The 24,611-nt window shown below is 44.7% G+C and overlaps 2 protein-coding genes across 3 annotated transcripts in view; one reads left to right on the forward strand and one right to left on the reverse strand.

Moving 5' to 3' along the window:
• The window catches only part of LOC143935658 (E3 ubiquitin/ISG15 ligase TRIM25-like), a 45,577-nt gene extending 37,538 nt beyond the window's left edge, over positions 1-8,039 (forward strand). Inside the window, exons 4-5 of the mRNA XM_077459689.1 lie at positions 5,601-5,699; positions 5,795-8,039. Of these exons, the coding sequence (XP_077315815.1) occupies positions 5,601-5,699; positions 5,795-6,381 (686 nt within the window). The 3' untranslated portion in view covers positions 6,382-8,039. The remainder of the gene's footprint in view (positions 1-5,600; positions 5,700-5,794) is intronic.
• Positions 8,040-8,372: 333 nt separating this feature from the next.
• Positions 8,373-24,611, reverse strand: part of UNC13D (unc-13 homolog D) — a 297,875-nt gene continuing 281,636 nt past the window's right edge. For both annotated transcript variants that reach the window (XM_077459688.1, XM_077459687.1), the window contains 3 exons: positions 15,912-16,035; positions 15,576-15,769; positions 8,373-13,831 (listed from right to left, as the gene is read on the reverse strand). In XM_077459688.1, the coding sequence (XP_077315814.1) occupies positions 13,722-13,831; positions 15,576-15,769; positions 15,912-16,035 (428 nt within the window). In that variant the 3' untranslated portion in view covers positions 8,373-13,721. The remainder of the gene's footprint in view (positions 13,832-15,575; positions 15,770-15,911; positions 16,036-24,611) is intronic.

The raw sequence follows: 24,611 nt of genomic DNA on the forward strand, positions 1-24,611 counted from the left end.
CAGCAATAAAGGGTAGATACAGGTGTATACTGTGCTAGAGGCACACAACACCCACTAACTCCTGCAGATGCCTGTATTAGAGAACACCAGCAATAAAGGGTAGATACTGTGCTGGAGGCACACAACACCCACTAACTCCTGCAGATGCCTTTATTAGAGAACACAAGCAATAAAGGGTAGATACAGGTGTATACTGTGCTGGAGGCACACAACACCCACTAACTCCTGCAGATGCCTGTATTAGAGAACACCAGCAATAAAGGGTAGATACAGGTGTATGCTGTGCTGGAGGCACACAACACCCACTATCTCCTGCAGATGCCGTATTAGAGAACACCAGCAATAAAGGGTAGATACAGGTGTATACTGTGCTAGAGGCACACAACACCCACTAACTCCTGCAGATGCCTGTATTAGAGAACACCAGCAATAAAGGGTAGATACGGGTGTATGCTGTGCTGGAGGCACACAACTCCCACTTTAGCTCCTGCAGATGCCTGAGAAAAGAACACACTGTCCCTGACTATCTTGCTCTTTCCCTGCACGCCAGAACACACTACACAAGGCCGCCACGCTGGCGGCCTTATATAATGCGGGGCGTGTACTAAACCCCTTGAGCTATAATTGGCCACAGGCCTCCTGCCTGTGGCCAATTATGGCTCTCCTCGCTGCCGGCGCTGTGATTGTCCAAGCATGTGGGGTCACAGTGCATGCTTGGCCAATCATGAGCCAGCAATGCACTGCCATGGCGCAGTGCATTGTGGGCTATGAGCGCCACACGAATTTGGCGCAAACGGCCCATAACGTCCGGTATTCGCCGAATGTGCAAACAGCCGATGTTCGAGTCGAACGTACGTTCGACACGAACACCAAGCTCATCCCTAGTCGGGGGGGGGGGGGGTCTATTGTTACTGGCTGTTAGAAGTCTATTGTTGCTGGGGTGGATCTATTGTTCCTTGGGGGTGTCTATTGTTGCAGGCTGCAGGGGATCTATTTTACCACTTTTCTTGTTATCATTTACAAATTCCATACAAATGACTTAGCACCACAAAATTATACTTGGTTCTATATTCCCTAAAAGTGGGGTACTGGGAGGTCGGTTGGGGATAGAACCAAGGGACGGTGTGTGGAGATGGGTAGGAGGTGGAGACAAGGGGTGACTCGGAAGGGAAAAGTTCCTGCACCTAATCTCTGAGGAAAAAAAGCCCTGGTAATGAGAAAGAGTAAGACCCCTTCAGGGGCGGACTGACAAATGATGGGGCCCCCTGCGTCCCAAGCCACACCTTCACAGGGTGACATTGGGGGGGGAGCACAGCACACAGGGGGACACTGTGGGGGGGAGAGCACACACTGTGGGGGGTGAGGGCACAGGGGGACACTGGGGAGGGGGGAAGCACACGGGGACACTGGGGGGAGCACACAGGAAGATGCTGTGGGGGATGGGGAGCACTCAGGAAGACACTGTGTGGGGTGGGGAGCACACAGGAAGACACTGTGGGGGGTGGGGAGCACACAGGAAGACACTGTGGGGGGTGGGGAGCACACAGGAAGACACTGTGGGGGGTGGGGTGCACACAGGAAGACACTGTGGGGGGGTGGGGTGCACACAGGAAGACACTGTGGAAGGGGGGGGGGTGGGGAGCACACAGGGGGACACTGTGGGGGGGGGGGGGTGGGGAGCACACAGGGGGACACTGTGGGGGGGTGGGGAGCACACAGGGGAACACTGTGGGGGGTGTGGAGCACACAGAGGGACACTGTGGGGGGTGGGTGGCACACAGGGCGACACTGTGGGGGGTGGGGAGCACACAGGGGGACACTGGGGGGGACACACAGGGGGACACTGGGGGGGCACCCACAGGGGAATGCTGAGGGGACACACAGGGGGGGCACGCAGGGGGACACTGGGGAGGGGACACACAGGGGGACACTGGGGAGGGGGGACACTGGGGGGACACCCACAGGGGAATGCTGAGGAGGGGACACACAGGGGGGGCACACAGGGGGACACTGGGGAGGGGACACACAGGGGGACACTGGAGAGGGGGGGGGACACACACAGGGGAACACTGGGGGGACACACAGGGGAACACACAGGGGGACACTGTGGGGGTGGCGGGTGTGGAGCACACAGGGGGACACTGCAGGGGGTGTGGAGCACACAGGGGGACACTGTGGGGGGTAGAGCACACAGGGGGACCCTGGGGAGGAGGAGAGGGCACATGGGGACACTGGGGCGGGGGGAGCACACAGGGGGACACTGGGGGGAGCACACAGGAAGACACTGTGGGAGGGGGCACACAGGGGGACACTGTGGGGGGTGGAGAGCACACATGGTGGACACTTAGGGGGTTGAGGAGCACACAAGGAGACCCTGGGAAGGGGGGAGGGCACAGGGGGACACTGGGGAAGGGAGAACCACACAGGGGGACACTGGGGGGGGACACACAGGGGAACACTGTGGGGGGGCACACAGAGGGGACACTGTGGGGGGGGGAGAACACACAGGGGAACACACAGGGGAACACTGGGGGAAAGAACACAGTGGGACACTGTGGGGGAGCGAGCACACAGGGGGACGGAGCACACAGGGGAACACTGGAGGGGGGCACTGGGGGGAGAGCACACAGAGGAACACTGGGGGGGGGGAGAACACAGTGAGACACACGGGGGGGGGAAGAGCACACAGGGGGACTCTGGGGGGGACACACAGGGGAACACTGGGGGGGCACCCACAGGGGAATGCTGAGAAGAGGACACACAGGGGGGGCACGCAGGTGAACACTGGAGGGGGGACACACAGGTGAACACTGGAGGGGGGACACACAGGTGAACACTGGAGGGGGGACACACACTGGGGGAGACACACAGGGGAACACTGGGGGGGACACACACTGGGGGGGGCACACAGGGTAACACTGGTGGGGGAGAGCATACAGGGGGGTAGTGTGGGGAGGGGGAGAGCATACTGAAGTCTGGCCCGGGCCCCATACAGCTGTATTGCAGTGCCCCCTCCCTCCGATTGCGGCCCTCCAGTAAAAAAATTAAGTTTCACTAACCCTGGTCACTCGATGCCTGTAAGAATACCGTTAACGGTCCCTCCTCCCTTCTCGTCAGTCCTAGGTGATGTAGTGTACAGTGCATGCACCTACGACGGACGGGAGGGAAGGAGGGGCCAGCGGGGAGCAGTGCGCTGTTAGCGGTATTATTACAGCCGCTTTAAGGGGCCTCTCGTTGGGCCGGCCACGGGCCCCTAATGGGTCCGGGCCCTCGGACGGCGACCGAATGACCGATGGGTCAGTCCGCCCCTGGACCCCTTTCACACTGGAGGTGTTTATCAGGTGCTTTTGGGCTTTAAATAGCACCTGTAAAGCGCCTGAAAGAAGCCCCCCCTTCAGTCCCAGTGTCAAAGCCTGATTGCTTTCACACTGGGGCGTTGTGCTGGCAGAAAGTTAAAAAAAAAGTCCTGCAAGCAGCCTCTTTGTGGCGGTGGAGGAGAAGTGTATTCACCTCTCCTGCCCATTGAAATGAATGGGCACCGCTGCCAAAGCGCCTGAAACGCACTTCGGCAGTGGCACTACACAGGGGCATTTAACCTTTTATTTGACCGCTAGCGTTGGTTAAAAGCACCCTGCTAGCGGCTGAATAGTGCCGCTAAAACAGCAGTAAAGTGCCGCTAAAGCTAGTGGAGTTTTACCGTCAATGCCCACCTGTCCCAGTATGAAAGCAGCCTTATGAATCCTCCCATCACTCTTTTGTTGTGCTGTCTCTTTAGAAAAGCCAAGGTGCTTTGCGATTTTTTTATTTTTTTTTTAATTATAAAATTTCATTTTTATTTGCAAAGCATTTAACAAAATAAACACAGCACTTTATGTCAAAATACATATAAAATATACATTTAAAAAGTACATAAACTCAAATATAATTAGAATAAAACTTAAAACATTTATAGCTTCCTTTTAACTAAAAGAATAATACAGAAGGTAATGGAGAGCTATTTTTATTTACTTAAAAGCATTGAAGTTGGACATACATAAGATAGAAATTAATTTAGCTCTGTAGTCATGAATACCTCACTAAATGCATTTTTTATGCAAGCAGTGCAAGTACATGAATTTGATCTGGTATCAGCCATTTAAAGTCTCTGTACAGCCAGGCTGGATTGTAAAGTAGGAAAGCGGTATAAGGAGGCAATCAGTTCAAGCCAAGAAGCGTGTTTATTGGCAGATAAAGCAGAATGACATCACTGTGCTGTTTCTCATTTCACTGTCCATTTAGAAGCTGGGGGGAATTAGGCTGCATTCACACTTGAGCGTAGCAGGACTACGCATTCCTGTTCATTTTTTTTTTTCTCCTTGTGTCACACCTAGGGTAGCCTATTAAATTTATCTTTAACCAAAACCTTTTCAGTCATGGAGAGTTGGGCATTTTTTCAGTGCAAGTTTTGCCGCATTTTTGTTTTGCGCCAAACGCGCATCTGCTACCTGTGCTTGGGGTGCCATTAACAATTAATGGCACCACAAACCCAACCCATGATTGTAGCAAGTTTGCAGTGTATTTCTGAAACAAGTGGCAAAATTCATATTTTTATGTTTTGTCAAGCGTTTAGCAAACGCCCAGGTGGGAAAGCAGCCTCAAGGATGACCTGGGCTCAGAGTAAGTGGGTTGAATAATGATGACCATCTGACTTGGAGACATCTAGTGGCAGAAGAAGTACTGTGAGGATAATGTTTTGATTGGAAGCTGAGCTGGAATCGGAATATTATAGGAAAAGTTGTTTTTTTTTATTTTATTTTTTAATCCCAATAGTTTTTATTGACGCTTTTCACCTGAACAAAAAAGGTACAGTTAAACAGAATCTGTCATGCAATAAAACACAGTGATGAGAATCATTTGAGTATGGGTGATTAAAAAAGCAAATTATCAGATATAAGTGAACATTATAAACTATACACTGAGTACCAAGCATAGGGTGTGTGGTGCTGCCCCACCCCCCAGGCACCCCACATGGGAACAGTCTGTGCCAAGGAGAGGGGCGACAGCACAACCCAGCCTAATCCTATTGGTTTTCCATTAAGTTTATAGAATATCAGGAAAACAAGGGTACAAACCAAACGGTGGTTGGCGGTTAGATATAGAGGAGTTGCATACAAGTAGTGAGGAATGAGTTATTTTCATGTATTGTATGTTATTCACATCTATTGCAAGGGCATGCAAGATTGATGTAAGCATGTGAAATCGACTTAAACACAAATAACATATAACATAACACAACTAAACCTGAGTGAGATCACAGTCATTGTAGGTATCATGGAGACTAAAGCTGCAGATGGACTTAAAAGCAACCAATTTATGGGCATTGATGTTGGTCATACCTCCCAGGTTGAACTAACTATCTAATATTTGGCCACTGATAGAGCAAATAAATAATTCAACTAACGCATACTCATGCCACATACAAAGTTTTAATTTATAGTTTGTGTATGGGAATCTCTCCAGTGTCTTGTTATTCTACCTTTTAATGGGCTGTTGATTTTTATCTTATTTTGGCTGAAGTACTACTTTGCTTGCTTTGGTAAAACTCATATTTTGTCTTACAGTGTGGTGTACACAATCCAGCTACCCCATATCACCACCTAAACTGTGGGGATGTCCCTTGCAGCCTCTGATCCCACGGATACGAGCCGAGTTCCTTCAGTGTAAGACAATTATTCATGATATCTGAAGTGTAAGAATTACCCTTACTTATCCATGTTTGTCAATTTAACTGACGGCTATCCTTTGTCATGTTTAGATCTCCGAGAAGTCACATTAGACCCTGAAACTGCCCACCACAACTTATGTCTTACGCAAGGAAATCACAGAGTTTTGTGCAAGCTGCAGCCCCAGGCTTATTCAGACCATCCCGGGCGCTTTGACCATTACACCCAAGTTCTTGGCAGGGAACCAATGGGCCATGGGAGACATTATTGGGAGGTCCATCTGTCTGGAAATCGAGTAAGCTTAGGTGTCACCTATCATAATATCTCTCGAAAAGGTCACCAGAGCTACTGCTTGGCTGGTAGAAATTCAAAGTCTTGGTGTCTAGAATGGAGCAGCAGTCGCTGTTATGCATGGCATGATGGTCAGAGAAGTTTAGTAGCCACAGGACTACAGGAAAAACTTGGCATCTTTTTGGACTGGGATGAGGGTAGTCTGTCCTTCCATGAGGTATCGGATGATATGCCACTTCTTCACCAGTTCAATGCTTCCTTCATCCAACTGGTATATCCCATATTTTATGTCAGCTGGAACTCAATTATGTCTATTGGGGAAGCGATGCCAACTCACCAAAGTGACCACAACAAACGGTTCTATAGGCAGATGTCCGCAGAATTCTGAGCTATCTGCAGTACTAATGGATTACTGTACATCAAAGTACATGTTAAAGTGTAACATTCTAGTTTTTTTGCAAATATGATATTCTAATGCAGAGCAGCAAAATAATACACTGTATTTATTGTTTATTACCCATCTCCTCTCCTGTGCATGCTGTTAAAATTACTTTTATCCTTTGCCCATGCAGAGCAAAGTAAAAGGGTTGCCTAATTTACCCCTCCCCAGAAGCAAATACTCACCCATTCTTGTCTTATTATATATTAGTAGGCTATGTTCATCATTCATTCAAGGAGCTCTAGTATTATGGACAAATGTGGGGGCAACAAGAAACCCCCTCAGGCTCCCTGACAAGATCCTGTAAGCTAGGGTCTATAGATAAAGGTAATAAATTATCACCTCACTGGGGGGGACATGCCAACAAAAGAAGCCTCAGACTTTGTGACTGCTAGGGCATTAAACTGTCTTGGATTGTCACTCATTTGCCCAAGATCAGAGGGAATGAATTTCATCTCTCATAAGAGCCAAAATAGTACTCTTGTGGAGTTGACAGTTATTCCTTCTGACAGTACACACTATAAGCTACATGCAGGAGCAAAATAGCATGTCCTGGCCTCATTAAACCATCTAAGAACCTACTAAAAGTTTATTTGGGCCTTTAGCCATGTTGTGTTTGGACTCGCTATGATCAGGATGATGCACTGGTGTCAGAAATTCAAGTGTAGACCCAGACATCACCTGGTCCATATACTCTATGACCACTTCAGAGGCAAGAACTTTCCCCACACCTGGCAGAGCACCTCCCCCAGAGATCAATAGAAATTTAGATCTGACGAAGAAGTGGATGCTTTCAAACATTAGCTCCATGTTTTGACGTCACTTCCGATGACACTCCGAGTGTGTCCCATGCTGGTTCCGAGACGACAGGACGGATATCCGGCCAGTTGTTCCACTCCTCTTGTGTTAATATCTACACACCACCATCCACTGGGCACCCGCTGAGTGACCACAGTAGTATACTGTTATATGCCTATTGATCTTTATAATAATGTGAAAAATGCTAAGTGTAAAAGATAATAGACTCCAAAAAATTATTCAAATTCATACACTAAAAACACAGAATCTAAAGTGCTAAGTAATCAAAGAGATAAGTGATGAACTGCCCATGTGCAATAGGTGCAAATAGTCCAATATAGGATAGCATAAAGACTGACACTAGCCTGAACTGTGCTAGTGATACGATGTTGAAAGTAAACATATATATTTAAACAACTGCTGGTGAACACAGTGTGAAGTGCTGGATTCCAACTGGCATTCTGTGTTGTGATGATGTGAATAAGTGATCTTTTTCTTCAGTGCAGTTACACCTAAGGGTGTAGTGGCTCCTTACCTTACGACTATAAGGTAACAGCATAAAGATAACCAGGGGTAATCTGGATTTCTGGGATCCTGCAATGGGTCTCCCTAAATGTTTCTTTATGGATGGTGATCTATATGGAGCCTGATATCCTGGTAAATGCTTCTCATTTATATGTGTCTCTTCCACACAGGTTAACAGTGATGGAGATTCTCTCAGACACATCAACAATGGAAAAAAGAGAACGGGGAATGCCAATGGTGAAGTATATAAAAACTAGAAATGTATTTACTTACAGACAAAATAAGGTACGCACATAAAAACAGTTAAAATGAAATAAAACACAAATTGAGCAGTGAACTTGCGGCCTGACGTCACTTCCGCTGCCCGTCTATTCCACCGCGTATCATTATGATACGATCAGGTTACCCTGATGAAGTCATGTGATCGAGACAATACGCGTCAAAATAGATGGGCACCGGAAGTGACTTCAGGCTGTGAGCTCCCTACTAATTTTGTGTTTTATTTCATTTTAACTGCTTTTACGTGAGTACCTTACTTTGGCTGTAAGCAAATACAATTCTAGTTTTTATATACTCCACTATTAGCACTTTAGATTCTGTATTTTACTGTGTTTTTAGTGTATGAATTTGAATAATTTTTTGGAGTCTATTATCTTGTACACTTAGCACTTTATATGAATCACTGAACACTACTGTAATATGGTCTTCAACCCTGGCATGAGACTAGTCCCAGAGACCTGGCCTGTAACCACTGAGTAGCAAGGCCTTGCACGTGTACTGGAGTGGCTCTTATCCTGGCCCTAGGGCAATGTGTACATGGACCTGTTTATGTCAGGGCTAGTAGGAGGATTGGAGTTCTGTACTGTCTCTCCTGAAATGTTACATAGTTAGCCTAGTTGAAAAATGACACAAGTCCATCCAGTTCAACCAATAAAAGTGGGAAAAAAAAAATGATACAATCCTATATAAACATTACTCACATTTCTTTACTGACAGTTTATCCAGAGGAAGGCAAAAAAAAAAAAAACACAGCAAAGCATGAACCAATTTGTTCCATCTTTCCTGATCCCCCAAGAAGCAATCGGATATTCCCTGGATCAACTTTACCTATAAAAGTTAGTAGCCAATTATATTATGTACATTTAGAAAAGAATCCAGGCCTTTTTTAAAGCAATCTACTAAGATGGACAGGACCAGCTCTTGAGGGAGTCTATTCCACATTTTCACAGCTCTTAGCCCTTGTACACACGGTCGGACATTCCGACGGAAAATGTCCGATCGGACCGTGTTGTCGGATAATCCGTGTGTGTGCTCCATCTGACTGTTTCCGTGGTATATCCGTCGGACCAAGTTTTCCAGCTTGGCTATAAAATTTTCCAACAACATGATCCGATCGGACTTTGTCCGATCATGTGTAGAGAATTCCGATCGGACAAAGTGCTACGCATGCTCAGATCAAATTCCTACACCAAAGCTATTGGCTACTAGCGTGAACGTAGTCCCGTCATAACGAAATAACATCATCACGTTCTGAACGATCAGATTTTCCGACAACTTTGTCCGACTGTGTGTATGCAACAGTTTCGGACAAAATCCGTCAGACAAAATCTGTCGGAAAAAATCAGACGTATTTGGTTGTCGGAATGTCCGACCGTGTGTACAAGGGCTTATTGTGAAGAAACCTTTCCATATTTGGAGATTAAATCCCTTTTCCACCAGACGTAAAAAAAGTGCCCCCTTTTTTTCTGTGATGGCCTTACAGTGAATAACTCAACACCAAGTTCACTTTTTTTTTTCCATGTCCATCATATCCCCCCTCTTCGCAAGAGAGAGAAAATTCAGTTCCTCCAATCTTTCCTCATAGCTGAGCTCCTCCTTGCCGCTTATCAGTTTAATTGCCCTTCTTTGCAGTTTCTCCAGTTCCCCCGATATCCTTTTTTGTGAACTGGTGCTCAAAACTGAACTTCATATTCCAGATGAGATTCTTGCTAATGAGTTGTACAGTAGCAAAATTATATCTCTCTCTCTGGAGTCCATACCTCTTAATACAAGAAAGGATTTTGCTCACTTTGGAAACCACAGCTTGGCATTGCATGCTATTATTAACCACTTGCCACCTGCCCTATAGCAGAAACACGACGGCATAGTGGTTTCAAAATCCTGACCGGACGTCATATGACGCAATCAGGATTTTGGGGCGCGCATCGAGACTATCGTTGTTGCGGGGCGTCAGTCTGACACACCGCAACTACGATCTAGGTCCAATCACGGCTGATCACAGTGTAAATAGGAAGAGCCATTGATTGTCTTTTCCTCACTTGCGTCTGTCAGACGTGAGGAGAGACGATCGGCTGCTCCTCTGACAGGGGGGTCTGTGCTGATCGATTATCAGTGCAGCCCCCCAAGGATGACCACATTGGACCACCAGGGACGCCACCAGACCACCAGGGATGCCCAGCACCAGGTATGCCACCCTAGACCAACAGGGATGCCAGTCAGTGCCCACAATGGATGCCAATCAGTGCCCACAATGGGCATCACTGATTGGCATGCATTATTGTTTGGCACTGATTGGCATCCATCAGTACAGTATAATACAATACAATGCCGCCTATCAGTGCCCATCCATGCCGCCCGCATATCAGTGCCCATCCGTTCCACCTATCAGTGCCCATCCATGCCGCCTATCCATGCCCATCTTTGCTGCCTATTCATGCCCATCCATGCCGCCTATCTATGCCAATCCGTGCCAGCTATCAGTGCCAATTTGTGCCACCTATCAGTGCCCATCCGTGTCGCCTCATCAATGCCACTTCAATGATGCCACCTCATCGGTGCCCATCAGTGCCACCTTGTCAGTGCAGCCCCATCAGTGCCCATCAGTGAAGGAGAAAACTTACTTATTTACAAAGTTTTGAAACGAACAAAAAAATAAAAATAAAATTTTCAAAATTTTCGGTCTTTTTTTATTTGTTTAGCAAAAAATAAAAACCGTAGAGGTGATCAAATACCACCAAAAGAAAGCTCTATTTGTGGGAAAAAAATGATAAAAATGTCATTTAGGTACAGTGTATCATGACTGCGCAATTGTCATTCAAAGTGCGACAGCGCTGAAAGCGCAAAATTGGTCTGGGCAGGAAGGTGTTTAAGTGCCCAGTATTGAAGTGGTTAAGCTTATGATCGACCAGAACACCTAGATCCTTCTCCACCATTGCTTCCCCAGTTGTACTCCCCCTACTATGTATAATTCATGCATATTCTATTCCCAAGTGCATAACTTTACATATATCAACATTAAACCTCATTTGCCACACAGTTGCCCAATTAAACAGTGCATTGAGGTTGGCTTGTAAGTTGGAGGCATCCTGTAAGGACGTAATTCCACTGCATAGCTTGGTGTCATCTGCAAAGACTGAAATGGTACTTTTAAAAGTAAGGGTCACAACACTGAACCTTGGGGTACACCACTGACAACCCTAGACCAGAGTATGAAACATTAACCACTACTCTCAAATGTCTCCAAGTCAGTGCTGGGACATGGTGGTCAGCTAGCTGAAAGAGTAGGAATGACACCACCTACCGTTGTTGGTTCTCAATAAGATGACCTATGGTCATAAGGGGGCACTAACCCACATGCCAACAGATTTGTTGGAACTTACACAGGGCTATTGACTTCTTTCCTGCCCCCATGTAACAGTGTGGGCCAAGCATGAGGCACCAGCACTGTCATATTGGAGAGAATCATATGCTTACCCATACCTGAAAGTGTTGGGTATTTAACGTCACTCCTGGAGTAGCACGAATCAGATTTTGGGCATCCTTTGCAACAAATATTTCAGTTATAAGATTTTTCCCAAAGGGTTTAGTCACATCTAAAGGTATGCAGACACTGCCACTTTCCTCATCAGAACCCTGCAGGTACAGCAGCTGACTGATAATTATATAATCACTCCCATTCACATTCACTTTGCACATGGACACAGAAAGGTAGGAATCTTCACAATTGGTACAATCCCTGCAATGTACATAGAGAGGGGAATGTTTTTTTTTCTCAACAAAAGTGAAGTTACTCTTTAACAAATGCCTCTTTTACTTTGCTCTGCATAGCTTTACATAGGACTGCTGTAAAAGTTTCTCTTTAATTTTTAATATATATTTTATTAATCCAAGTCATTCTTGTACAGATACAATAAAAATGAAATATATTTGACTTTTTGTATAAACTGCAAGCTGTATAAAGTATACATCTTTGCCTTTGACAATTCTTACATTTTAAAGGCATGTGTTGAACATGTACAATGTTTTTACTATCCAGACATTTTTATAGTCGAATCAGATAGTAGTAGCCAGTGTGGTGCTGCATAGGAGGAAGGGAATAGTTAAAGCGGAACTCCAAGAAAGCAGCTAAATACACGTGTGCCACATAACTCTTCTCCTTGCTGTCCCTCTTTTTCAAATTCAGTTGGGAGGTCTGATATGTACAGCAATTTAACCTACCTATACGCTGGTGCAGGGAGAAGCTTGGTCCTTTATATATACTATTGACTTCACCTAAGTGTACATTGTTCTGTCTACTAAACATTTTCTGTCAGTAGACAACAATGTTGAACGTGTGCAGTCTCTGAGAGGATTTCTTTCCATGAGAGCAGTCTGACTGGATTTTGTTCCATGTGAGCAGTCTCTAACTGACTGTTTTCCATGCAAGCAATTTCTAAAACATGTTCTGGTTTACATGAGTGGTCTCAGAGTGGTTTTGGTTTATACAAGTGGAATCTGACAGGATTTTGGGCCATTCAAGCAGTCTCTGCAGGTGGTTTTAGTTTATTACGAGCAGTCTCTGACAGGATTTTGGTCGATGCGAGCAGTCTCTGCAGGTGGTTTTAGTTTATTACAAGCAGTCTCTGACAGGATTTTGTCCCATGTGAGCAGTTTCTCTGAGTGGTTTTGGTTTACATAAGCAATCTCTGACAGAATTCTGTTCCATGTGAGTGGTCTATGACTGGATTTTTTGCATGCGAGCAGTTCCTGAGAGAGGCTTTGGTTTACACAAGTGGCCTTTGAGAGTGTTTTTGCCTTATACAAGCGGTCTCTGACAAGATTTTGGTCCATGCGAGTAGTCTCTGAGAGTGGTTTTAGTTTAAAGTGGTCTCTGACAGGATTGTGTTCCATGTAAGCAGTCTCTGGCAGGATTGTGTTCCATGTGAGCGGTCTCTGGCAGGATTGTGTTCCATGTGAGCGGTCTCTGGCAGGATTGTGTTCCATGTGAGCAGTCTCTGACATGAATTTTTTTTTCATGCGAACAGTTTCTGACAGGATTCTGTTCCATGTGAACAGTCTCTGGGAGCATTTTCTGACAGTCATATGTAATATGGTAACAGTCTCTGTAATTTTGTGAAACATACTGTATATATCATAGCAGTGAAGTGTGGGTTGGGTCAGATTTCCTGCTCCTGAAAAACTGAATGAAAACTGGTCTGGTCCTATATTTGTATATAGAATAAGCTGCAGCTGTTAAACAATACCACTTTAACTATGCCCAATCGCAGTAATCTCTACTAACAATCTGCCACATGGTGGACCCTCCCCACTTGCTTCGGTGGGCCCCAGACACACCAGTCCGGCTGTTCACCTGCCAGGAGTCTGTTATTGGATGGCACCTTCAATTGTGTCCATTCAGCAAAGAAGAGACCAGAAAGCAAAACTTATATCAGGAATTGGCTGGAATACAGGAATAGTTTTCGTTCTAGCTGTGCAGCATGGAAAATGTGTGGAATTGCAAGACAAAATTATTGATAACTTGGCTGAAAAAAGGTAAAGACATACACATTTCAGCTGTATCTTTAGCAGCTTGCCTGGAGTTCCTCTTTAGTCTATGTAGAGGGTTTGCTAATGTACACTGAGTGCAGAAAGGGCCTCTTGGCCAGTAAATGACAGGTTGTTCCATATTTGCCTTCCCTGTGCCAAGGTCATCGTTCACTTTCCCTTGACTGACGAGCTCTCTGCCTGCGAAGTTTGACAAACAGGACGGCTTCCTTTTCAGAACGACGACATTCCAAGAGCTGCAGGATTCGATCCCCTGAAATGAGAGGCACACTGCTAATTATCAATGTTTTGCAAAACAGGAAGGACTAACAGTCCTGTCATTGTGACGTTGGCTTGTGTCCTGCAGAGTTATCTGATTGCCATTAATGGATATGTTTAGTTTTGTTTGGCTTGCTGTCTGCTACTGATGTCTCCAGTCTATTCATAACAAAAATGTTTATTTTGTCCAAGCAAGAGACCTTTAAAAAATGTGTATTAAAGCCCAATTAAAGTCACAGAAATAGATATGCAGTCATTTTGTGCTAACAATCTCTATTGTTTTAGTCTTACTCTAGATCAGGGGCTCCAAACTTTCTAAACAAAGGGCCAGTTTACTGTCTTTCAGACTTAAGGGGACCAGACTGTGGCCACTGGAAGTTGAAAAGGTCCTGACATCAGTGGGAAAAACAATGCACCATCTTTGGGGTCAATGGGAGAAATAGCGTCCCATCGTTGTTGTAGGTAGGTGGAATTGTGCCCTATCATTGGTGTCATTGGTCCCCATAGTTGGAGTCATTGGGAGGAACTGTGTCCTATATTTTGTGTCACTGGGAGGAATTGTGCCCCATTGTTGGTGTCATTGGAAGGAATTCTGTTTGTTGGTGTCAGTGGGGGGAATTAAGTCCCATTGTTGGTATCAGTGGATGAAAATAGTGCCCCAAGGACCAGATAAAAATAAACAAAGGGCCACATCTGGCCCCCAGGCCACAGTTTGGAGACCACTGCTCTAGATTTCAGTGGTTGTGCATGGGATCTAAATATGACTATGCGGTCTAATAGGTACAGTAGACTGGTGTAACAGACTGGACATAGTCCATCCCCTTTCCTGTGCCAAGGGGTGTGGCTTTTACTTAGCTCTTCCAATACAGAGCACTGCAGTTTAAGGCAGGAAGCATCACATTCTCTTTCAACCTCTTGCTGACCATGTAACACATATGTGCAGCAGCAAGGAGGGTGGGCTCTATTGCCCACACACTGCACATATCTGTCCATGGCAGCTGAGGTTTCTGTGCTGAGAGCACCTTAGATGACAGCTCCCAGTCTCTAGTTATGATCGGGAGTCACCAAGACAGGCTCCCAATCATGTGACCTCTGTGAACGCCAATCACAGTGGTTACGTGATCCAAAAATCTATCCGACTAACAGCTTTTAGACCCAGTTAAAGGGCCATGGGGGGTGGATGGGAAATGTTTAAACCTATTAATGGAGATCATTAGTCAAAACTATGTACATACCAGTGAGCTTACCAGCAAGGCCATGATTTCTATGTGGTTGCTAGGTTATTACCAGAATAAATGCAGTGGCAGTAGTGAGTGAAAAAGGTGTGGCCCCACATTTCAGAGATTGAAAAAGCTGTGGCACCCTGGTACACTCACTGCTGCCATATACAGCCTAGTTTGTATATTTTTTATATTTTAATTTTTATAGTTTTTTGTACTTTATTGTAGATTCTGGACCTAGCATTTAAGCCCCTCTCAGTTTTAATAATAGTTTGGCCACACCCATCAGTGTGACAATCTACATTACAAGTATGGATTAACCCCACCCCCAACTCCACCCTCATTCTCTGGAATTGCAATAATCAGAAGGCCCCAGGTATGTACATGCACAGTTATTAACAAATAGAAAAATAATAAGACTGGTCTAAAGATGTGATTCAGGGACAGGCTTTCTGTATAAGGTATTAAAGCATCATAACCAAAAAATAAACCAGTGATGTCATGAAATGGAGTACAAACCATTGTGTTTTGGATGACTGAGGGGCAGCCGCTTCTGTGGGATGTTGGTCACCGTGTCATCTTTTAAACCTGGCACATCTGCAAGATCTAGAAAAGCTTCCCCCTCCAGTTCATTAGAAAGAAGGGTGTCATGATCAAACACTGTAAGTAGGACACAGGCTCCAGAAACCTCACATTGCTCTGGAGTCACCAGACTGAAAAAAAAAAAAAAAGATGATGTCTGTTCATATACATGACCACTCTATTGTCTATATCTAATGTTCATACTGAAATAACCGCATTGATATTTATTTTTCAGGGTTCCTTATGTTTGTTCAATATGTTAGAATCACTCACAAGTCAAATGTCTCATCATAAAGAGGGTTCAGCTCATTTTTCATGATCTGTGTGCAGCGTGGCTCCACTGCTGGAAAAATGTGCTTAGGCTCCAGTGTCAGCTGTACAAAGGGATCGCTGCTCCCTGCGTAAACACAAAGGTGATCAATGAGATGAGTGCAATTTATTTTCAAATATTGCTAGTTAAAGGTAATGTATTAGGACTTTGTACATTATTTCTTTCTAAGTTTATAATCGTCATAACGAAAAAACGTTAAAACATTTTTTTTTCTAGTTAGGTAAATACAGAATGGGAAAGACTTGAGAGTTTTTCAAGAAAATTGAGATATCAAGGGAAAGTTTTGTGTAAAGGTAGGAATGCTAATAGACAAAAATGGTAAGAACCTGAAAGAAGCAGAAGAGATAAAGAAGAGATGGCAAGAATACACAGAAGAACTATACAAGAATGATCTGAATGTCCCATATAACCATGATGATGCAATGCTGATCTTGAACCAGATATCCTAGAGAGTGAAGTCAAGTGGGCCTTAGAAAGTATTGCTAATAAGAAAGCTAGAGGAAGTTATGGTACCCCAGCTGAGATATTTAAAATCCTAAAAGATGATGCTGTTAAAGTGCTGCACTCAATATGCCAACAAATTTGGAAAACTCAAGAATTGCCACAGGACTGGAAGAGGTCAGTTTAAATTACGATACCAATGAAGGGCAGCGCCAAAGAATGTTAAAACTACCGTACGATTGCACTCATTTCACACAGCAAGGTTATGCTGACAATTCTACAAGCTAGGCTTCAGTAGCATGTGAACTGAGAGCTACCACAAGTACAAACTGGATTTCAAAGAGGCAGAGAAACTAGAGATCAAATTGCCAACATTCGCTGGATCGTAGAGAAAGCAAGGGAGTTCCAGAAGAATGTCTACTTCTGCTTTAGTGACTACAGTAAAGCCTTTGATTGTGTGGATCACAACAAAATGTGGCAAATACTGAAAGAAATTGGAATACCATACCACCTCACCTGTCTTCTGAAAATCCTCTATGCAAGTCAAGAAGCAACAGTTAGAACAGGACATGGAACAACTGACTTCAAAATTGAGAAAGGAGTGCGGAAAGGATGTATACTAATCACCCAACTTATTTAACTTATATGCAGAGTACATCATGTGAAATGCCAGGATCGACGAATCACAAGCCAGAATTAAGATCACTGGGAGAAATATCAACAACCTGAGATATGCAGATGATACCACACTAATGGCAGAAAGTGAAGAAGAACTAAAGAGTCTCTTAATGAAGGTGTAAGAGGAGAGCACAAAAGCTGGCCTGAAATTGAACATTAAGAAAACGAAGATCATGGCAACCGGTCCCATCACTCCTTAGCAAATAGAAGGAGAAGAAACTGAAACAGTAACAGATTTTATCTTCCTAGGCTCCAAGATTACAGCAGACATTAACTGTAGCCATGAAATTAAGAGACGCATGTTTCTTGTGAGGAAAGCAATGGCAAACCTAGACAACCTTTATAGAAAACAGAGACATCACCCTACTAACAAAGTGCCATATAGTCCAAGCTATGGTATCCCCAGTAGTACCCTATGGTTGTGAAATTTAGACCATAAGGAAGGCTGAACGGCAGAGAATTGATGCTCTTGAACTATGGTGTTGGAGTGCCGTTCAAGGGACTCTTGAAAGTCCCTTGGATGGCAAGAAGATCAAACCAGTCAGTCAATCTTGAAGGAAATCAAGCCTGAATATTCACTGGAAGGACAGATCCTGAAGCTAAAACTCAAATACTTTGGTCACCTAATGCAAAGTGAGGATTCACCCTGATGACCCTGATGCTGGGAAACAATGAACATGAAGTTAAGCAAGCAAGCTCTGTGAGAGAGAGAGTGGAGAATAGAAAAGCCTGGCGCACTATGGTCCATGAGGTCACGAAGAGTCGGAAAAGACGAAACGACTGCACAACAACAACAAATAGTCCTTTGTCCAGACAATAGATGGAGCTTTGGTCATCTTTTATTATCATTAGCCAAAATGCTTTTAGCTTTGCTGAAAGAAGTTAATTTGTAATATAACTGATAATGCTCTAAGAAGCTTTTTATGTATTAAATGTTTATTTGTAAAATAAAGAAAGTATATGACAGCAAATACAGTAAATAGTGAATAAAACAGATATAAAATCATATAAACCTAAAAGAGAACTAAAAGTGACACCAAAACAATTAACGTTTACTTTGGTACAGCACAGTTGCACTGTCATATATGCATGTCCTTTTTTCATTATATAGAGGTAAACATGTGATAGCATAAACTTTATCCCACCAATTTAGTTTCTTGGAATACAGTCTTCTTTCACACCTGCTGTGAACAACCGTAAATAGATCACTACAACGTTAATTGCATATTAATGACTATAGTCGGCAACACTGATCAGTGTATTCTGATGGCGGGGGAGTCATCCTGTTTTCAGAATACAGTAACTGGGCAGAAGGGATTTCCCCATGCGATTCAAGTGTGCGGATCGGGTAATTGGGCCATTTTTTAAATTCAACCCATTGGTTGAACGAAAAAGAAAACTGATTAATGTATGGCCTGTATTTCTATCTTGTTTATAGTGAACCTTTAACTCCTTACTCCTCCCATTAACTTCCTAGTTAAACTAGGTCTTTGCACCTCCTGTTTACCAGATTATTGTGCTCTTTCCAGCCAATATCTTGCTCATTGTGCTCCTGTTTCTGTCTGTATCTTCACCACCACTCATTACAGACCTTTGGCTTGTTCCTTGGCTACGGTTCTGCTTGGTCCCAACCTGACTACCACTTGTTACCAACCTTTGGCTTGTTTACTGACTATGCTTCTGCTTTATTTCTACCTGCTACATCTGTTACCAGAGCCCCACTTGATCACCTCCTGGTGGGGCAATCCTGCGGACTTCAGCCTGGCGCTAGCACACTGCAAAACCCATTACCATCATCAGGAGCTCTGGTGAATACTGGTTAGAGCTTAGACCCCACACTTCGGGTGAGCCCACGTCACAGACCAGAGGATCTGCTTGTACACTTATCCTGCTGGTTTCTGTGTGAACCTTTCCACTGCTATAGCTACTGGACTCCAAGCCTGACTGTGACATGGTGAATGGCTGAGCAGCACTAAGCCCAACTCCTCTAACCCTCTATTTTGTTAAAGGAGTGGAACAGAATGTCCCCATTACACTGCCTGGCACAGCTCTGTATACTGTACAGCAAATGTACCTATTAGTGTAGTAAATAGTTTATTTGGGCCATCTTGGCCCAAACAAACTTTATCCACTTAAGCTCCGGAAGATTTTACCCTCTTCCTGACCAGGGCGTTTTTGCTATTCAACACTGCACTACTTTAACCACATTCAGACCGGACCATTTTGCTGGTCAATGACCAGAGGTCTTTTTACAATTTGGCACTGCGCTGCTTTAACTGGTAATTGCGCGGTCATGCAATGTTGTACCCAAACAAAATTTGCGTCCTTTTCTTCCCATAAATAGAGCTTTCTTTTGATGGTATTTGATTACCTCTGCGATTTTTATTTTTTGCGATATAAACGTAAAAAGACTGCAAATTTTGAAAAAAAATTATATTTTCTACTTTTTGTTATTAGAAAAATCCAATAAACTCAATTTTAGTCATACATTTAGGCCAAAATGTATTCAGCCACATGTCTTTGGTAAAAAAAAAGTCAATAACTGTATATTTATTGGTTTGCGCAAAAGTTGTCACATCTACAAACTAAGGTACGTTTTCTGGAATTTACGCAGCTTTTAGTTTACGACTGCCTATCTCATTTCTTGAGGTGCTAAAATGGCAGGGCAGTACAAAACCCCCCCAAATGACCCCATTTTGGAAAGTAGACCCCCTAAGGAAATTGATAAGTGGCATGTTGAGCCCATTGAATATTTTATTTTTTTGCCTCAAGCGATTGAATAATGACAAAAAAATAATTTTATTATTTTTTTTACACAAAGTTGTCACTAAATGATATATTGCTCACACATGCTATGGGAATTTGTGAAATGACACCCCAAAATAAATTCTGCTGCTTCTCCTGAGTACGGGGATACCACATGTGTGGGATTTTTTGGGAGCCTAGCCGCATACGGGGCCCCGAAAGCCAAGAACCGCCTTCAGGTTTTCTAAGGGCGTAAATATTTGACTTCACTCCTCACTACCTATTACAGTTTTGAAGGCCATAAAATGCCAAGATGGCACAAAACCCCCACAAATGACCCCATTTTAGAAAGTAGACATCCCAAGCTATTTGCTGAGAGGCATGTTGAGTCCATGGAATATTTTATATTTTGCCACAAGTTGCGGGAAAATTACAAACTTTTTTTTTTTTTCACAAAGTTGTCACTAAATTATATATTGCTCACGCATGCCATGGGCATATGTGAAATGACACCCCAAAATAAATTCTGCTGCTTCTCCTGAGTACGGGGATACCACATTTGTGGGACTTTTTGGGAGCCTAGCCGCGTACGGGGCCCCGAAAACTAAGCACCGCCTTCAGGCTTTCTAAGGGCGTTACAGTTTTGAAGGCCATAAAATGCCAAGATGGCACAAACCCCCCCCAAATGACCCCATTTTGGAAAGTAGACACCCCTAAATTTAGGGGTACACTAGTGAGACTAGGTAATAAATGGCAGGTGCCCTGAAACTATAAAAAAATAACTAACCAACCAGCGTCACCTGTAACAGTTATATGGTGATCACTGGTGAAAGGGTTAACTAGGGGGCAATCAGGGGGCTTTATGCGGTAGTATATGGGGGTCCCTGGCGCTATAAAAAGCTGCGGCGAACCTAAATACCTACCTGCCTAACTAGCGTCACCTGTGACACTAATACAGCGATCAGAAAAATGATCGCTTATTAGGCTGGGTTCACACTGGAGCGATGCGGGAATGCCACAAATCCGCGGCGGGTTCCCGCATCGCATGCCTCCCGGCGGCAGTTCACACTGCCCTATGCGAACTGCTGGGAGTGTCAGTGAAATGTTAATGACACCCCCAGATCAGTTCGCATATCGCAGTGCGATCTGCAAACTCGGATCGCACGGTGTGAACACCCATGCGATCCGATTCTGCTGCGGACCAAAAAAAGGGTCCCGTGCGAGTTTGCGGCGGGTGCGACGCGAATTCAGCCATACTATCTGTATGGCTGAACTCGAATCGCACAGAGATCGGATGTGATTTGCACTGCAGTGCGGTGCGAATCACATCCGTTCTCATAAACCGCTGCAATGTGAACCCAGCCTTAGTGACACTGGCGACGGGGGGTGATCACGGGGTTAAACCTTTATTGGGGGGTTGGGGGGTACCTTAGAACTAAAGGGGGCTAACCCTAACTGCCCTAACAGTTATTACAGTCACAAATGACACCCGCCGGGTGATCAGGGGGTTAAACCTTTATTAGGTAATAAATGGCGGGTGCCCTGAAACTATAAAAAAAATAACTAACCAACCAGCGTCACCTGTAACAGTTATATGATGATCACTGGTGAAAGGGTTAACTAGGGGGCAATCAGGGGGCTTTATGCGGTAGTATATGGGGGTCCCTGGCGCTATAAAAAGCTGCGGCGAACCTAAATACCTACCTGCCTAACTAGCGTCACCTGTGACACCAATACAGCGATCAGAAAAACGATCGCTTATTAGGCTGGGTTCACACTGGAGCGATGCGGGAACGCCACAAATCCGCGGCGGGTTCCCGTATCGCATGCCTCCCGGCGGCAGTTCACACTGCCCTATGCGAACTGCTGGGAGTGTCAGTGAAATGTTAATGACACCCCCAGATCAGTTCGCATATCGCAGTGCGATCTGCAAACTCGGATCGCATGGTGTGAACACCCATGCGATCCGATTCTGCTGCAGACCAAAAAAAGGGTCCCGTGCGAATTTGTGGCGGGTGCGGCGCGAATTCAGTATGGCTGAACTCGAATCGCACAGAGATCGGATGTGATTTGCACTGCAGTGCGGTGCGAATCACATCCGTTCTCATAAACCGCTGCAATGTGAACCCAGCCTTAGTGACACTGGCGACGGGGGGGTGATCACGGGGTTAAACCTTTATTGGGGGGGTTAGGGGGGTACCCTAGAGCTAAAGGGGGCTAACCCTAACTGCCCTAACAGTTATTACAGTCACAAATGACACCAATGCAAAAAAAAAAATGCTATTGGTGTCACTGTGACTGGGGGGGCAGGGGTGATTGGGGGGGTGATCGGGGGGTGAAGGGGGGGTGTGAGTGTGCCTGGCATGTTATACTGTGAAGTGTCGTGTTGGTACAACTCACCAATCCTCTCTCCTCGGTGCCGGAACGAAAAATACCGATCGGGCCCCCCACCCGCGGGAAGGCAGGGACGTACATGTACACCCATATGCCTGCCCGTGCCATTCTGTCGATGTACATCGTCGTGCGGCGGTCGGCAAGTGGTTAACTGGCAATTGTGTGGTCATGCAACACTATACACAAATAAAATTGATACAATTTTTTCACACAAATAGAGCTTTCTTTTGGTGTTTTTTTATTATATAAATGAAAAGAGACATCTTCATAAATTTAGGCCAAAGTGTATTCTGTTACATTTCTTTGGTAAAAAATCCCAATAAGTGTATATTAATTGATTTGTGTGAAAGTCATAGCATCTGCAAACTATGGTATATATACTGGAATTTACGCAGCTATGATGCTATACTGGTAATGGCGGTGATCAGCATGAGAGTGTGATGGAAAATCTGATGCTGGCTGGGAGGGACACTAACTGACATCAATATTGACACAAATGTCACCAGTGGCTGGTGTTTTTTTTTTGGGGGGGGGGGGGGGGGCGGCACACAACCCCCTCCTGCCCGCTCGCTGTCTGCCGATCGGTCCGGCACTTAACCCATCTAGGTGGCGGTTATCAAGAAGTGGGCAGTGGCTCCTGTGTCTTTTGCTTTCTTCCGCCGTGTGTATCCTTACCTCATCCTAGCATCGCCTGTCCTTTCAGCCAGCCAATCGAGTGACGGGTCTCAAGACCCGCTTCTTGATTGGCTGGGAGGAGGATCAGCATTACAATAGGGAATATTCATTCCCTATTGTAACACTGACTGTAACACACCTGGATGGGCTCGGTTTGCAGTGCTCTGCATCCCGAGCCCACCCTAATTTGAAGCCTATTAGAGCCTCTGGCTCTAATCAGGTGCTTAAAAAAAACAGCCCCCCTCTCCATACACCCTTAATGGATGGGCCGGCCCTGACTGTCACTGTACTAATGGTTTGAAAGGGGTTAACATCTAGGGGCAATCAAAAGGTTAACTGTATGCCTAACAATGCTTTGCAGGGAGAAAACACAACCACATTGCTGCTCTCTGTACAGAGCCCTGTGTTGTTCGTAAACACAGGGATCTGTATTGTGATTTGCTAAGCCAATCAGCTAGTCCCATCATAAATTATTGACCAGGACGTGCTGACCAACTTTTACTGTACCAAATGACTTTTTCACTTTCTATGGTAGTTCTTGTTACGTCCTCTAGGGGGCAATGAACTATTTCGACCTTTGGACACATAATGTATAATGGAGGTACTCGGCTATAATGTATTATGTGTTTTACAGCCCCATACAATATCTAGTCGCTAGTCATGGTGGGTTTATTCCTTCCCCCTTATTGGTTCTGTCTCCAGGCATGCATACAATCACCTGGCAGACAAAGCTGCCTGGGCTTCTCAACCAATGGCAGATATTTGGAGCACAGAGGAGGCCTTCTGGTCAGCTGTCCTCCATCTTGCTATTCTGACGGATATGGGCAGTCTGCTGGTGAGGCATTGTGTGTCAGTGGGCTGCGCGCACAGATCGCCGTTCCGCTGCGCTGACGTCGTGCATGCGCGGTTAGGATGGGGCGGTGCGTGCATGGCTGAGAAGGCCATTAGGGAGGCAGTCCTATAGTGCGACACACCTGACAGCAGTCAGCTGTGTCAATTACCTAACTAGCAACTAGGTATAAAGCACACAGCAGCACAGTCATGGCATCTGCGCCATAGTAGCTAGATGTCAGGATTCTCTGTGCTCTCGCAATCCCTCTTACTGTAATGATTCAATTTAAACGCCTAAACTAATGCTTTAGTAGCCACAGAAAGTCTGTCTATACACATCAATTACTATAGGGATGTTCTATATTATAACTAATTGCTATATAAGTGTAGATGCCTATTATACAGATATTGTAAACCTATATGACATGAACACTAGCGTCCCTATTTCGGATCAATGTACTAATCAGGTAGTAATTTCATGGTACCATTTACATCTTAGTTCAAATTAATGGAACATATACACTTATCATTTTCTACATTTTTTTTTTGCGTTTAGGCCTTCCTTCCAACCTGTTTGGCCTCAGCACTCTTGTCTGCCCTTTCCTGGGGGAGGGGAGGCCCGTCATCTCTGGCTTCTCGATTAATTTCCAACACAGAGGAGATTACCTCTATGGGGTTATTAAGATCGTTCTATGAGACACAACTCTTTGTTTTTAAATTATGAAATGTTTCATCTGTGACACCACTTTAGCACATGTAAATGCATCTAATATATTAAATAACAATATTTCTCACAATAATATATGTACTCTTGGAAATAATGTTTTTTGATATTGCATATCATAGCATTATAGATGCACATATGTTTCCTGGGAAAC

Source organism: Lithobates pipiens, unplaced genomic scaffold (assembly GCF_037356315.1).
Source record: "Lithobates pipiens isolate NorthernLeopardFrog02 unplaced genomic scaffold, aLitPip1_a1.2 Scaffold_28, whole genome shotgun sequence".
NCBI lineage: Eukaryota > Metazoa > Chordata > Amphibia > Anura > Ranidae > Lithobates > Lithobates pipiens.